General features: G+C 40.6%; 2 protein-coding genes across 5 annotated transcripts in view; both read right to left on the reverse strand.

Annotated features, from left to right (window-relative positions):
- wdr33 (WD repeat domain 33) overlaps positions 1-3948 on the reverse strand; it is a 134356-nt gene extending 130408 nt beyond the window's left edge. For 3 of the 4 annotated variants that reach the window (XM_073040628.1, XM_073040626.1, XM_073040629.1), the window contains exon 1: positions 3796-3948. The gene's annotated coding sequence lies outside the window, so the exon portion shown is untranslated. The remainder of the gene's footprint in view (positions 1-3795) is intronic. The other variant, XM_073040627.1, reaches the window with a different exon arrangement.
- A 2655-nt stretch (positions 3949-6603) lies between these two features.
- On the reverse strand, positions 6604-12838 carry polr2d (RNA polymerase II subunit D). Its single transcript, XM_073040630.1, has 4 exons — positions 12702-12838; positions 12095-12275; positions 9649-9744; positions 6604-8412 (listed from the first exon to the last, which is right to left on the reverse strand). Exons 1-4 carry the CDS (start codon positions 12772-12774, stop codon positions 8334-8336), a joined length of 429 nt encoding a protein of 142 aa, XP_072896731.1. The 5' UTR covers positions 12775-12838; the 3' UTR covers positions 6604-8333.
- Between the last annotated feature and the right edge of the window lie 2138 nt (positions 12839-14976).

Here is a 14976-nt window from a genome sequence, read left to right on the forward strand (position 1 = left end):
TTTCATTCATAAATCTATACTAATACTGCCCAATTCCATTACTATTTTCCTAGTGTCTTATTACCTTAACAATATATTCTAACATCTTTATTACTAATACCAAGTTAGTTCATATGTCATTCTCTGCCTTACTTTAATATTGGGGTTATATTTGCTCCCTTCTGATCTGTAGGAACAGTTCTAAAAGTTACAGAATTTTCTGAGAGGAAAAATTGTGTCCACTACCTCCACTGTCAACTCTTTATCAAGTCCTTGAGATACTGGTCCTAGCTGCAAGGACTTAACCAGCTTTTAGTCCCAATGATTACTTGCAAACCTTTGCTCTCCACCATTTTAAAGATATTTTCTGCATTTTATGTGAATTCTGACAAAATACACAATTTGCCCAACATTTCTTATTCCTTAATATATTTCCATCTCAAATTAATGTTTGCAAACCTTTTCCTACCTGCATTATCTGTTGATGTTTTAATTTTTTTTATGCTTCATGCTAGAACACTTCTTTATCCTGCTTTCCCTTATTAATATCTTGGCCCACCTTTGCCAAGTTCTGGAACTGCACTAATCCACCCCCACCCCCCAAGTTTCCTTCTCCATTTGGCAACATAATAAAACTTCTGAGATACAAAAATATGCAAATACTGGAATCTGGAGCAACAATCAACCTATTGGAGGAACATGACAGGTTGAGCACCATCTGTGCATCAGAATTGACAGAAGAAAGATCGCCACAGTATTGACAGGAGCAGGGATGAGACCAGGGCCAAGAGTGACAGCTGAACTGAGGAGGGGTGAAGGATGAAGGGCAGAGTGAACCAGGGTTGGGAGGCAAGCTGGAGATAAAAGAAAATAGGTAGTCAGTGGAAGCAGACAACAATGGAGCAAAAAGTGACAATGGAGCCAATTGAGGGAAAAGGAGGATAGGGAGAGAAAAAAAAATTGGTGATGACTAGGAACATAAAGGTTACCAGTGTGAAATCTGAAAAATAAGGTGATAATAGGAACCATTAGTGGATAGTTGAAAAGCAGATAGAACCAATTGAGAGAGAGGAACAACATTGGTAATGGGAGTCTCAAAGGGATATAGGAAAGGGAATGGAAAGGGAATGAAAATGGGAATGATATCAGAAATGGACTGGAGATGAATACAGGAAATATGAACTAAATGAAATTGAAAAATGCAGTCTACATATCATTGGGTTGTAGTCTATCCAGATAGAATATGAAGTGCTGTTTTTCTAGTTTGCTTTGGCCCTTACCTTTGCTATGAAGACTGTGAAAAGACATTGGGATGTGTGAATAAGAGGGAAGCTGAAATAAAATGCAACCAGGAGCTGTGAATGGCCATCATGGAAAGGGCACAGTGGTCTGCAAATCAGCCATCTTGTCTGTCTTTGAGCACTGAATGCAGTATTCAAAGTTTGAGGAAATTAATCGTTGCCTATTTTGGAATGGCTGCTGAAATCCCTGGATGATTTGAGAGAGGTAGCTCAGGAAGTAGTGCATACCACCAGTTGTAAAACTTTTAACTTTACTTGCAAACTACAGCTGTCCAATTGAATATTTGATTCTTAAAAGCATATACTACAAAGTATGTAGTAATTCTTTAAAGAGTTAGCCATTGCTTATTTACCAACATCTTTCAGTAAAGTATGCTTCCCCAAATTTTAAAAGTCAACTCATGCTTTATATTTTGTTTATATTCAATACACCGATTTCAGATTGACTAAATAATGTTAAACTTTACTTCCATTACTCAGTGAATTTTAAATAGATTATCACCAACAAATTAACTACACTGGTATGACAAGGTTTTGAATCAGATGAATTGTTGCAAAGCCTAAATTATTTATAAAGTAGTGTACAATGGTCTCCGCAATTGTGTAGTTTTCCACTTCAGTCTTTTCAATAACTACCTTTAATGTTAACTCTCTTGAGATTTGTATCCAGAATGCTATTCATGCTACTTGGCCAGTGGCATTAGTTACTCCTTTGCCATGCAATATTCTTTGAGGCTTTGAGAAACTTATTTCTGCCAGGGTGGCAGAAATGTTTCCACCGTCTTTGTACAGGTAACAATAAGACAAACTTTGATATTGATACTTCTCCCAAAATAAGGCTTTTACCAACATGACTACCTTTAAAAAAAGATTAGCGCTTTCCCAGTGTACATGATCATAAACTCTTCTCAAGCTTACCTGGATCTGGCTGGAAGCCCAGGAAAAGTTTATGACTACTTCTCAAAATTATTAGTCATTCTATTTATAACATTTGAGCTGAATTTCCTTTCTCTCCTGCCATAATTTCTTTCTGCTAATCAATATATGCTTAAACATATTATTTCTAAATCGTCTGGCATCCAGTAGTAAATGAGTAGCAACTTTCTCCAACTAAAAACTCTGTTCACTTGTCACGTGTGCACCCAATGTTTCTAAGCTGTGTTTAGTTTTTTTAAAATTCACATTCAAAAGCCCCCATGGTCTGCCAATTCAAACTCTGTAATGTCTTTAACCCCACTTATTTGCTGTGCTCCTTCATTTCTGGCCTTGAGCATTTTCAAAAGTTGAAAGATCTGGAATTTATTCCCCAAACATTGCCAGTTTTCTCTTGTGTCCAGTCCTCTTCTTTGAGCAAACTTCCAGTCATCAGCTCAAGGACAGAAATATGGGAACAGGCCATCGGGGTCATTCAACCTAACTGATTCAGGTCAGCCTCAACTCCCCTTCTGTACTATTTCACCACAACCCTTAATTCTTTAATCAAATATTTATTCCAAGATAGAATTCTAGAAATGCAGCATCTTTGAGAAGAGATTTCTATGTACCTCAGTTTTAAACATCTGGCTCATTTTCCTGTAATCATGTTCCCTTGTTCAGGACTGTTCTGCTCATGAAAACATCCTTACATCGACTGGGAATCTTATATGTTTGAATAAAGTCAACGCACATTCTCCTGAACTCCATCCAACAAATAGAAACTCAAGCTATCCAATATCACTTGGATGATAATTCAAGTTATCCTAACAAATTTCCTCAGCACTCAACTGCTAAATCCAAATCATAATTACGCAGCATCAAGTATTTTTAATTGACACTCTCGCCATATCAATCAAATTTCAGCATATTTGAAGAAATACACAACAGGAATTCTTATAGGGCAAGCGACACAATATCTTTGACTGTGGCAATCTGGAATCGAGCCACCAAGGCTTTCAGAATTTCACATCTTTCTCAGCACGTGGGTCAGAAATAAGAATTCCGATTTTGGTAGCAACTGTGCTCCCAACATTGTCTTTAAGCCACGTTGATTTCAAACGCATCTTTCAAAGGAAATGTATATGGATTTAAATGTGACATAATTAATTCCAGCCTTATCAGATTTTACTTTCGAGAACGCGGCTAAGGAGTAAACCCCAAATAGGTGCACTATGAAATGTTTCACGGATGTAAACGTTGTCATATTTAAATACGGCCACCTGCACTCCATCTTCAGATCATTTTATTTCAATTCCTCCAGGTGTAATTAAACATTCCCGCCCTAAGCAGGAGGGCAAACTGTTTCTCGTCCGAACACACCACTAAATACGGAATTAGGAGATTCAGAGCGGTTGACGGTGTGAGACCTCGGTGTACCTGAACAGCACATTGAGCCCGCTGTTCCACTCCGGCCCAGCGGCCCTCCCTGTCCCGTAACCAAAATGGCGGTGGCCGGATCGCATTGCGCCAGCCTCGCCGCCTTGACTGGGTGGCTGAAGAGAGCAGGTACGCCACTGCAGTATACGCCATTCTGACTTACCACACTGCAGCCTTTTTCAGCTCGACCTTACTCCCACTTCGTTTTCCTGCCGATGCTTTTCGTTCCTCAAGTCACGGGTCTCTTTGCTGCCGCCATCTTCCACAAACATCGCCTGCACCGGAATTACGTCAAAGCGTGCTCGTGCGTGGGGTGGATCCGTGGCCCGCGCATACGCAATTCGTCCGCGAGCCCGCCCTCTGTCTGGCCCATGCGTGGAACCGCAGTTACTTTGCCTTCAGTGTTGCCTTGTTTCTTCCAGCCATTCCGGAGTGACACTTTATGCACGCTGAATATAATTGTTTCAGTAGCCACAGTAAATCAAATAACCTATTTAATATCCCCCCGCGGCGCACATCTATTTGCGGGGAAAATCAAGCTAACAATCCCAGTGCTCCGACAAGCAGTCAACTGAAATTCCCTGAGAAATGACACCTAGTATTAACTCCCAAGGGTGGACTGTGCGTAGTGAGCAGCAGTGAAACATCATTCTACTGGAAAATCTGGTTGCTCACACCAAGGTAGATACAGCTTGGTGCTTGAAGAACGTAAAGAAACCAAAATATATAGGCAGGAAAATACATTGAGGTAAAAGATTGACCCTATTCTAATTAAATAACAAAGGACCAAACGAGTTATATCCACTCATGTTTCTTATTGAATGAGACCAGAAAATGTTGGAAGCATTCAGCAGGTCAATCAATATATGGGAAAAGAGAAAGAACTCATTTAAACTGTTCTTTTCACGAATCCTAGCTCCTTTGCTATATTTCGGATTTTGTTGAAGGTTTCCAACATTGGCAGGTTTTGGAGACATGAAAGACTGCAGTTGCTGGAAATCAGGTACAAAAAGCAAAATAGCTGGAGGAACTCAGCACGTCCACAAAGGAGCTGGAAGAACGGAACATTCCTCCATCTCCTTTATGTGTCTGCAGTTGTATTTAATCTTCCATTTCCTAAATTCTGATGCATGTTCATCCGAATGGCTGCGAGCGAGAATGGTAAATTTCAAATGCTGATCCTCCTCAGATTAAAAACTCTTGACAGACTCAGCCCGTACCTATGAACGAGTGTTTATGAGACCAGTGGAATGGATTTGACTGCCGCTGCGGGGCTTAGTTCACGGCAACATTACCTGGCAAAGAAACCTGAATGGTTGAGTTATACGCCCTGGTTAGCCTGTGTTTTTACTTAAATACATTCGGGCTGGCTCAATTTCGACATGGGTTATGAACAATTCTCAGGATCAGAATTCTTTCTTAATCTGGTGAACTCTTATAATGAGGAATTGTTTGAATTATAACTGAAACATTAATAACTTCATATTAATGCATTTAACAGTTTTGAGTGCTACTTTTAATCTTAGTGATTGTTTTTAAAATTAGTCAAAATTATTAAAATCCTTTAATCTCTTGATTTTAATGTAGTTTGAGTGTTTTATGCTTTAAATCTTTACATTCTAATTTTTGCAGTTATAACTTATAATGGATTTAGTTTTGACTGACACATCTTCTGCCACTGACAATTTTGACAGCCAGTCAGCCTAGGGACATGGCTTAAACAACTGTCAAAATATTTCTGAGGGAAGAGCCCACTGTTTTGCAGAAGGCTTTCACTGTGCTGGGATTTTGCTGATCTGAAGTGAATTTCAGGAACATGTTCCAGAAAGAGCAGGCATGGCCTTCTACTCTCCTCACTGAATGAGGTCATAACCCTTGAGGAGGTTACAAATCATGTTTATGTACATGCCTGCTATGGCTAATGGCCCAAAGTCCAATGTAGATGTTCGATTTTCAGGTGCTGTTTCTCAAAGTACATCTCAACTCCGCGTTCACAAAACCCCATTATCATTTTACAAATGTTATAGATTGTTATTAGCAATGTAAGAAATCTTCCTGTGACAATTTCCTTATCACTTTTTAGTAACAAAGCACTGCAAGCTTTGGTATGCTTAAAATGCCTCTCAACTATTATTTAGTATATTTACATTTTTGTCATAATTTTAACACAGGACCATACAGAAAATTGGTCCTTTAGCTCAGAATGTGGTGTAATTTTTGAAATCCATTGAAAACTGGATGACTCAGAGGAAAAAGAGAAATTGACCAAATATAGAAGAAACAAGTGAGTGTACTTCAGAGATGAGTGCCAAGATTGATAATTTGCAGTAAAAATTATTTAGAAGGGATGACAGAAATAAAACTGTTTCGCTTTTAGATTTGATGATTGGTTTTATAAGTGACAAAAAGTTGTTAGGAATGAACAAAAAATCTGAGTAGGAGAGGGAATTAATCTTCTTATCCAAAATCATTATATCCATCATAATACTGCACACTTCATTCTCACTCTCTTTAGAATTGAAGTCCATGTTTCCTCAACCATGTCTCAATTGGTAACACATTTTCCCAAGTCAGGAAGCTTTGGGTTCAAGTCCCACTCAAGAGAACACAAAACTGTGCCCTGTACAGTACTGAAAGAGCACTGCAACCTTGGAAGTCCCACCTTTAACTTGGGAGGTCAAATTGTGACTTATCAAATCTCAAGACATTAACTTGAAGAGTATGGGAGCAATCCTTGCTATCTCAACCAACATTTGTCCCTCAATTACTGGATTATCTGGTCATGATTACACTACTTGTTGGAGCCTGCAGGGTACAAATTGATGCAATACTACAGCACATGACAATAAAAGTTTTTCTTTGGTTATAACACATCTTTCAGACTAAAATCAGAAAATGCAGGAGATATTCTAGTCGAGCAATACTGTTGGAGAGAAACAGAATGAAAACTATAGGCCAATGGATGACAATAAATCATGCACTAAAACATTTTAATTATTCTCTTGCTACAGTTGGTGACATGTCTGCGATTTCTTACATGTTTTTTTACATCTTATTTCCAGCACCTTCAGTATTTGCCTCTTTCTAAAGGGAACACTGAACTATGTGAACATTGTTTTACTGAACACCAATAGAGCAAAGGATTAAATACATTAAGAGGTCATCAGCATTCAAAAATTGAGCCTCTCCTCAAGGACCCCACTTTACTTTCATTTATGTGCTTAAATAACTGTCACTTTCAATTCCCTCCAGCCCAGAATATTCTAGCTACACACAGTAGCTCAAAATAACTTTGCTTTTTTTTTAATGGAATCCACTTTTTATAGGTTTTTTTTGTTCAACCACAGCCCAGTCTCATGTCCATTTATTTTCTTTGCCCTGCCATTCATTGATTTGAAAGCTGATTTGAACAATTTACTTATTACTGAGTCATTGTTCCCAAAGCAATCAGCAGTACTTGACTATGAATCCAGAGAGAACAAATACAAAAAGCAGAAAAAGTGGCTGGAACACGTGAACATTTTGGATCGATACGCACTGCCACCTCATAAGCTACTATTTGAATTGAAATCTCAACCACGTGCTTGCTACCTGCAAAAAAAAAGCCAAAGTGTGCAGAAGCCTATAAAATGTCTTTAATTTATAATCACTCAGTTGCAAAGCTGGTTTTGAAAATGGGTCTTAAAATGGTTAGATGAGATAGCAGCATTGTTGGTACAAAATGCAAGGCACAGCATGTAGTATTGCCACTTCCAGGAACCTGTGTTCAATTCTGATAAATGGGTGCTGTCTTTGTGGAGTTTGCATGTTTTCTTTTGACTGCTGGGTCTTCTACTGCATGAACTGACTTTGTCTTGTTTCCCAAAAACATGCTTATTAGTTAACTGGCACTGTAAAATGTCACTTGGGGAAGTGGAAAGCAAGCTGAAGGGATAGGCACTGGCATGGAGCTGTGTGGCTGAATGACCTCCAGTACGTGAACTTTTTGACCAACTCCACAGGAGTTTTATTTCAACAACTACTTGTGAAGAGAAGACAAATGGTACTTATAACATTTTCCACTTCATTTCTAGAGGTGAAGAATTTACAGCAAATTAGATTTAGAAAAACAGTACGAGAGCCAGAAGATTTACATTAGTACATCAAATAATGTCAATCTTTTAATGGAACTGTAGAAAGCAAGTTGAGACACCAGGTTTTCACCTCAATATCCAAATGTAAGCACGCTCCCCAAGTTCAATCTTCAGACCATAACCAGTCTCAGATGAGTTTAGTCAGTGAGGGAAGGGCACAGTTGGCCTTAACCTCTCCCCAAGGAGCCTGCGTGCATTCCTACTATGAAACAAAAAAGGAGCCAGGGTGCTGAGAATGGGTTACAAGATTTCACTTTGTCAGTAGTGACAGTTAGAAAATTGACACACAAGGGCACCTGGATATCTGAATAAAAAAAAATAACTTATCTGTAGTAATTCCAGAGTATATTTACATTCAGGGACTCATCAAATGTGCTACTAATTGATTTTGGATGTAGAAATAACCCAGAAGACTATCAGGTCTTCAGGTCGTGTGACTTGTTTGGTCTGTTCAAGCCACAGTTTCTCCATCTTCACTTTTTAAAACGACTTGGTGCCAGTGTGAAGCACCAGTGCCAATTTCCAATGGAAAAACACTGGAAGGAGTTATTGACTGGAGCCAGTAATATTAATACTGAAAGCTTCGCTTGGTCTGAATGTCGTCGAGAATCTGCTGCAGCTCTTCGTCTTCAAATCGACCTTCCAAGCTGAATTCAAGAAATGGAGAAGGGTGAAGAAAAAGACAAAATATGAAAATATTGCAAACACAAGAAAATCTGCAGATGCTGCAAATCCAAAGCAACACCGACAAAATGCTTAAGGAACTCAGCAGGCTAGGAAGCATCTATGGAAAAAGAGTAGACAGTTTCACGCAGAGACCCTTCACCAGAACTAATAAAAGATCTCGGCCTGAAACATCGACTGTCTACTCTTTTCCGTAGGTGCTTCCTGGCCTGCTGAGGTCTTCCAGCATTTTGCGTGTTGCTTTGAATAGATTGCAACCTTTGCAGACCCTATTACAAAATCCATCTATTTCATACAAAGCCAACTTGAAAGATTAGTTGTTTCTCTCTGCACAGATATTGCATGACATCCTGAGTATTCTTCTGTTTTGTGTTTCATTCATTTCTATCAAGCAAGAAGTTTAGGGGAGACATCAGGGGTAAGTTTTTTTTTGGTTGTTGTTGTTGTTGTTGTTGTTGTTGTTGTTTTTTTACACAGAGTGTTGTGAGTGCCTGGAATGACTTGCCAGGGATGGTGGTGGAGGCTAAAACATTAGGGGTATTTAAGAGCCTCTTGGACTGGCACATGGATGAAAGAAAAATAGAGAGTTATGGAGTAGTGTGGGTTCAGTACTTTTTTTTAAGGATCATATGGGTCGGTACAACACGGAGGGCTGAATGGCCTGTACTGTGCTGTAATGTTCTATGGTTCGTTTTATCTCTACAAGGATCAATAAATCATCCGAAGACAAAAATCACACATCATTTATACTAAAAGTTGACACAATTAGTCACAGGACCACAGTGAGCTCAGTTTCCTTAAGGGCAAACACTCAGACTATGTTTTATAGACAAAAAGAATGAACATAAACCTTGTCCTTAGAAATTCAAGCACAAGTATAAAAAGCACCTCTTAAATTTGACCATTCTGAAAATATTACTTATAGTCTAACTTGTTTTCTTTAGCCGCATTTTGAGAGTGACATCCCAAACAGGATTCTCAAGTTGGGTGATGCCGACCATGGCTTAACAAGCACTGACTGTCATTTAGACAATTTCCACAAGATCACCATTGCAAAAACAATCCAGAAGCTAATAGTTGAATGTTTAGAGTGGTAGCATTCTCATTAAAAATACAGCTGATAATTAATTTGCAAAGTTAAAGTCTGGAAACATCCGTATATTATGCACTCTTATAACGTGAGCAGATAGAATACTGACCTGGGAATAAGAGCTTTGGCCTCTTCAGCTGTTTCAGGACACAGGTTAGCCAGGCTGGCCAGCTCAAATTTGTGCAATTTCTTCTGTAACAGCAGACTGCAAGAAAGGCATTCCAATAAAACTACACTACATCAACTCTTTTTTGTCACTGCATGATTAGACATAACAAGAGAATAAATTCCAAGCATGAATACTTCTTATGCCCCTTGCTGTACTCACTGTACACCCATGTTTGTGTACCCAAGTTTCCATTGAACTCAATATATAAACTTGCTGATGACACCACAATTGTAGGCCGTAACTTGGGTAATGATGAGTCTGAGTACAGAGAGGAAATTAAGAACCTGGTAGCATGGTGCAAAGACAATAACCTATCCCTCAACGTCAGCAAGACGAAGGAATTGGTTGTTGACTTCATAAGGAGTAGCGGACCGCACGACCCCATCTACATCGGTGATGCGCAGGTGGAACGGGTCAAAAGCTTTAAGTTCCTCGGGGTGAATATCACAAATGACCTGACTTGGTCTAACCAAGCAGAGTCCACTGCCAAGAAGGCCCACCAGCGCCTTTACTTCCTGAGAAAGCTGAAGAAATTTGGCCTGTCCCCTAAAACCCTACCTAATTTTTATAGATGCACTGCAGAAAGCATTTTTCTAGGGTGCATCACAACCTGGTATGGAAGTTGTCCTGTCCAAGACCGGAAGAAGCTGCAGAAGATTGTGAACATAGCCCAGCACATCACACAAACCAATCTTCCATCCTTGGACTCACTTTACACCCACGCTGTCGGAGCAGTGCTGCCAGGATAATCAAGGACACAACCCACCCAGCCAACACACTTTTTGTCCCTCTTCCCTCCGGAAGAAAGTTCAGGAGCTTGAAGATTCGTATGGCCAGATTTGGGAACAGCTTCTTTCCAATTGTGATAAGACTGCTGAATGGATCCTGACCCGGATCTGGGTCGTACCTTCCAAATATCCAGACCTGACTTCCACTACCTTACTTTCCCTTTTCTATTCTCTAATTATGATATATAATTTAAATTTTTATTATATTTACTCAGATTTGTACTTCAGGGAGCATGAAGCGCAGAATCAAATATCGCTGTGAAGATTGTATGCTCTAGTATCAATTGTTTGGTGACAATAAAGTAATTATTAAAATGAATTGATTGTACTCTCCATTTTTATAGGTATCCTATGAAGTTAGGTACATGATTCATTCCCAAAGTACGAACATTATCCATATACAGTCTTCTTCAACGTGCATTTTTTTTTTAGAATCAATTAAGTCAATAATTCAGTGACACTTACGTATGACAAAATTAACCTTGGTTAAAAATTCAGTCAAGACAATTTCCAAAGCAGCAAAAAATTCCTTTGGAGCCAAGATGAGATAATGATGAAAAGCTAAAATAATTTTGATAATTGTCTGAGCATGGGTGAGAGAATAGAGTTAACTAGATTTCTTCACCTTTATTTGTGAAACTATAAAGTACATGCAAGAGTTTAGGGATAATTGATGAATTACTGAAGATAAAAACTGAGTGTTATTAAGTAGTAAGGAGTAACACCTTGAGAATCACAGACGAGAGATTCTAGCTACTTGTTTAGTGACAAACTAAGCAAAATTACAAAGGAAGGTGGATCAATATGTCACGTAACTGTGACAATATTACAATATAAAGAGCAAAACTTAAACTTTATATATTGGTGCTCAAATTGGGAGCCCAAGGTTTCATTGTGTGCACTTGTATACATTGAAGTACCAATTACACACTTAATAAAACGCAGATAACCTGCTCTTCAACCATCTGGAAATATCCTCAATCAACTCACCAGGTAATATTTACTACTTTGCTCTGCAACTCACCAGCTGCCCAGCTCCTGCAGTCCCACCTGCCTTTCCACAGCCCACTCCCATGCTTCCTTCCCATATCAGGGTTCCAGTTCCCCTGCTCCCCTCCAACTCTCCGGCACCACTGTTTCTGAACACCCAGTTAACTGCCATTACCTCAGTTTCTGGACTCTTTCTAAAATCACCAGGGATCCATTTCATACTGTCCTTCTAAACTCACCAGGTTCACTGAAAAATGTATTAGTAATATCTAAATAAAGTGAATTGAAATGTGTTTGGGTGTTCAAATAACCTCCAACAGACCTGAAAGTCTCCCAGTCCAGCAAAGTCTCAAGAGTACCAGATAATCAAAATTTTACTGTACATCTTCATACTTTTTAAGACTCCTCAATTGCAATCAGTTATTAGCAACTTTACTAATTAGTACAGATATGAAAAGCACATAGAAATGATGAAGAATATAGTTTCACAGAAGTGTGCAGCAGGCCCAATCTCATCCTACCACCCCTCCCCACCTCTTTGAGAAAACATATTAAGGTCAGACTTCAGTAAATGAGGCATTCAGCCTTCTAAAAGCTTACACACTGACCTTCTGACACTTGCAATGGTCTCCCTGTTTTTGAACCGGCTGAACCTGGCTGTGTAGTTTAACGTTTTCATGAAAACTTCTGAAAGCTCCTGTTCATCCTCTGCACTCTCATTCTGTTGTTTCCTGTGTTCCAGCAACATGTGAACTTCAGAGTTCAACAGTGTCTCTGAACTCTCGAACTCTAAGAGGGAACACAAAATTCATCCAAATTATGCCAATACAAATAACTTTTCCAATCAAATCGCTTCTAAGATTTTTTGTTGTCCAAGATCTCTCCAGTCTAAAGAGAGGACGGTGGGGGGGGGGGGGGGGTGGAATTCAGGGAAGAGAGGGATCGGCACGGTTGGAGGAGGGGGCACAGCGGGGGGGGGGGGGGAGGACGAAGGGGGACGGGGACTGGCGGTGGGGCGAGGAGTGGATGGAGGGAATTGGTTTGTAAACGGGAGGGGGGTTGTAGGTGTTGAGGAGATGATGCTGTAGGAAAATTCTACTATCTCCATAATTCGGCTCGGCCCTTGCCATCCCCCCCCCTCCCCCCTCCCGCCTCCCGTGTCCCTGCCGCTGTCGCCAGGTTTCATTGGGTATCGGGCCCATCGCCTTCGGCTACCTTTAGGGAAGACGAGCTGCGAAGCGTCCTCCTCCACGTCTCCCACTCGGGCCTCGGTGCCGCACGCCGCCATCTTCACAGGGAATGGGCGGCACGCATGCGCAGAGTCGGCGATGCCGGGGAGGGATGGGGGCCGCTCGCTTATTGCACCAATCTATCCTGAGTAACTTCAGTGCCGGGCTTGGGTGGCTTCAGCTAGAAATGTACTTTTTTTTTGTGCTACGTTAATGTCCCAGTCTTTTGTCTGTTCAAAATCCGGAGATTCCTGCGGATGTATTGCACCCATTCGTTAGCAACATACGGAAAATGCTGGAGGAACTCAGCAGGCCGAGCAGCATCCATGGAAAGAATGAACGTTCAGTGTTTCGGCCAAGACACTTCATCTGGACTATAAAGGAAGGGGAAGGTGCCAGAAGAAAAAAAGATGGGGGAGGGGAAGGATAAGGTAATAGGTAAAGTAGACATCTCAACCTGCAAAAACTAATTTCAGGGAGGTAGCACTTCCACCCCCCCCCCCCTCCGTCGACCTCCAAGGGTGTATGTATACAGGACATTTGATTATGAAAGAACACAACAATTTATCTGATCACATATTGAAACTATTTACACACACACATATATATATATTCCTTGTTAAGTATTTTGTTGGCAGTCTCAATGCTAATAGCTAAATGCTAATGCAGATAACTTTTCTATTTATTTTGCAAACTTTCCTTGTACTGTGATGTGGCTTGCTTGGCAGATTTGAGCATTTTGCTGGAATTCTCAACCTTATAGCAGTCTGTGTCAATGAATTTGTTAATTTCGCAAGACATCAGATTCACAAGTGTTTTGTGAGACAGCTGACTTCTGAATTCTGTCTTAATGTGATGCACCATGCTGAATGCCCTTTCTACATCACGATTAGAATGGGCAATAGAAAAGTCACTGTTGCAAACAGTGCAGTGAGCAACACTGTCATTATTTTTGACCCCTATTAGGCAGGAGTACACTTCGGTGTAGTTTGGGGTGAAGTACGTTTTATATTGTCTTTTTTTGGAACACTCTGCCATGGCGCTGCAGCACACTAAACTGAACTGATGGACAATGAAAGTGAGAGAGAGAGGTCAACTGAAAGCCCACCCACAGAGAAAACTGATAGGTCTACTTAGCACAAAGAGAGACCGATCAGGATTCATTCATTCTCTCCCTCTCCCTCCCGGGATATTGTATATAATTTGTAGGCGTCAGGGAGCCACTATCAATATGCGGGAGATTCCTAGAACTTCTGGGAGAGGTGGGATGTCTGGGTAAAGGCAGGTTGGTAGGGAAGGGTGGGATGAAGTAAGAAGCTGGGAGTTGATTGGAAAGGGGGAGGGGATGCTGGGCATGGTTGAGGGGGGCAATGGAGATCAGTTGACAGGATTGGTGTTGGAGTAAGTAGACATTAAAAATAATATGGGAAAGTATGAAACCAAATCTTGTATTAGGATGGCTGAGATTGACAAATGGCAGACATTGTGGGATAGGACAAGAAGATAGTATTAAAATTTGGTTCCATCATTTCAGAGGAGGTGCCTTTGGGAAGGAATCAGAGGGAAAAGGTGTGGTTGGTGAGACTGGCGTTTGCACTCCACTTTCCCACTTGTTGATATGCATGGGAATGAGTGGCGTGATTTTTGTAAGGTCCCAGAGAGAGTGGAACATATGATCAAGGCGTGCCACAAATATTCATTGGAACATCGAAAGCTGTTTAGGCAAGTATTGGGTAGATCTGGGATGCCCAGTTTGCAGGATGTTCTGGCACGTGAGGCAGGGACAGTTAAGTGATGTCGGGCCCCGGTGAACTTTTTAATTAAAACAGGTTTGGAAGGCGAGATCTGATTCCCATCATGGCTCCCATCATACTCCATTACGCTAGGTGGTGGTAATACACCTTCCTGATATGTGCAAGCCACCATTAGCACAAAAGAAGAAGGGGTTGGAGCAAAGGACTGAGCCTGCTGTTGGAAGTTTTCTCTCAGGTAGGAAGTGGGGGTAGAGATGGCAGGAAGTAATAGAAATAGCAAATGGGAGGTGGTTGAATCACAAGCGAGAAAATCTGCAGATGCTGGAAATCAAAATAATACACACAAAATGCTGGAGGAACTCAGCAGACCAGACGGCATCTACAGAAAAGAGTAAACAGTTGACATTTCGGGCTCAGACCCTCCATCAAGACTGGAGAAAGAGATGAGAAGTCAGAGCAAGAAGGTGGGAGGAGGGAAACAAAAAGTACAAGATAGTAGGTGATAGG

The sequence above is a fragment of the Hemitrygon akajei genome, chromosome 3, assembly GCF_048418815.1.
Source record: "Hemitrygon akajei chromosome 3, sHemAka1.3, whole genome shotgun sequence".
NCBI lineage: Eukaryota > Metazoa > Chordata > Chondrichthyes > Myliobatiformes > Dasyatidae > Hemitrygon > Hemitrygon akajei.

Coding starts and splice junctions, on each gene's coding strand:
- polr2d (XM_073040630.1), bottom strand. CDS start 12,774: ATGGCGGCGTGCGGCACCGAGGCCCGAGTGGGAGACGTGGAGGAGGAC. Junction 12,276..12,701: donor GCAGCTCGTCTTCCCTAAAG/GTAGCCGAAGGC, acceptor GTTCCCTCTTAG/AGTTCGAGAGTTCAGAGACA. Junction 9,745..12,094: donor ACCATTGCAAGTGTCAGAAG/GTCAGTGTGTAA, acceptor CCTTTCTTGCAG/TCTGCTGTTACAGAAGAAAT.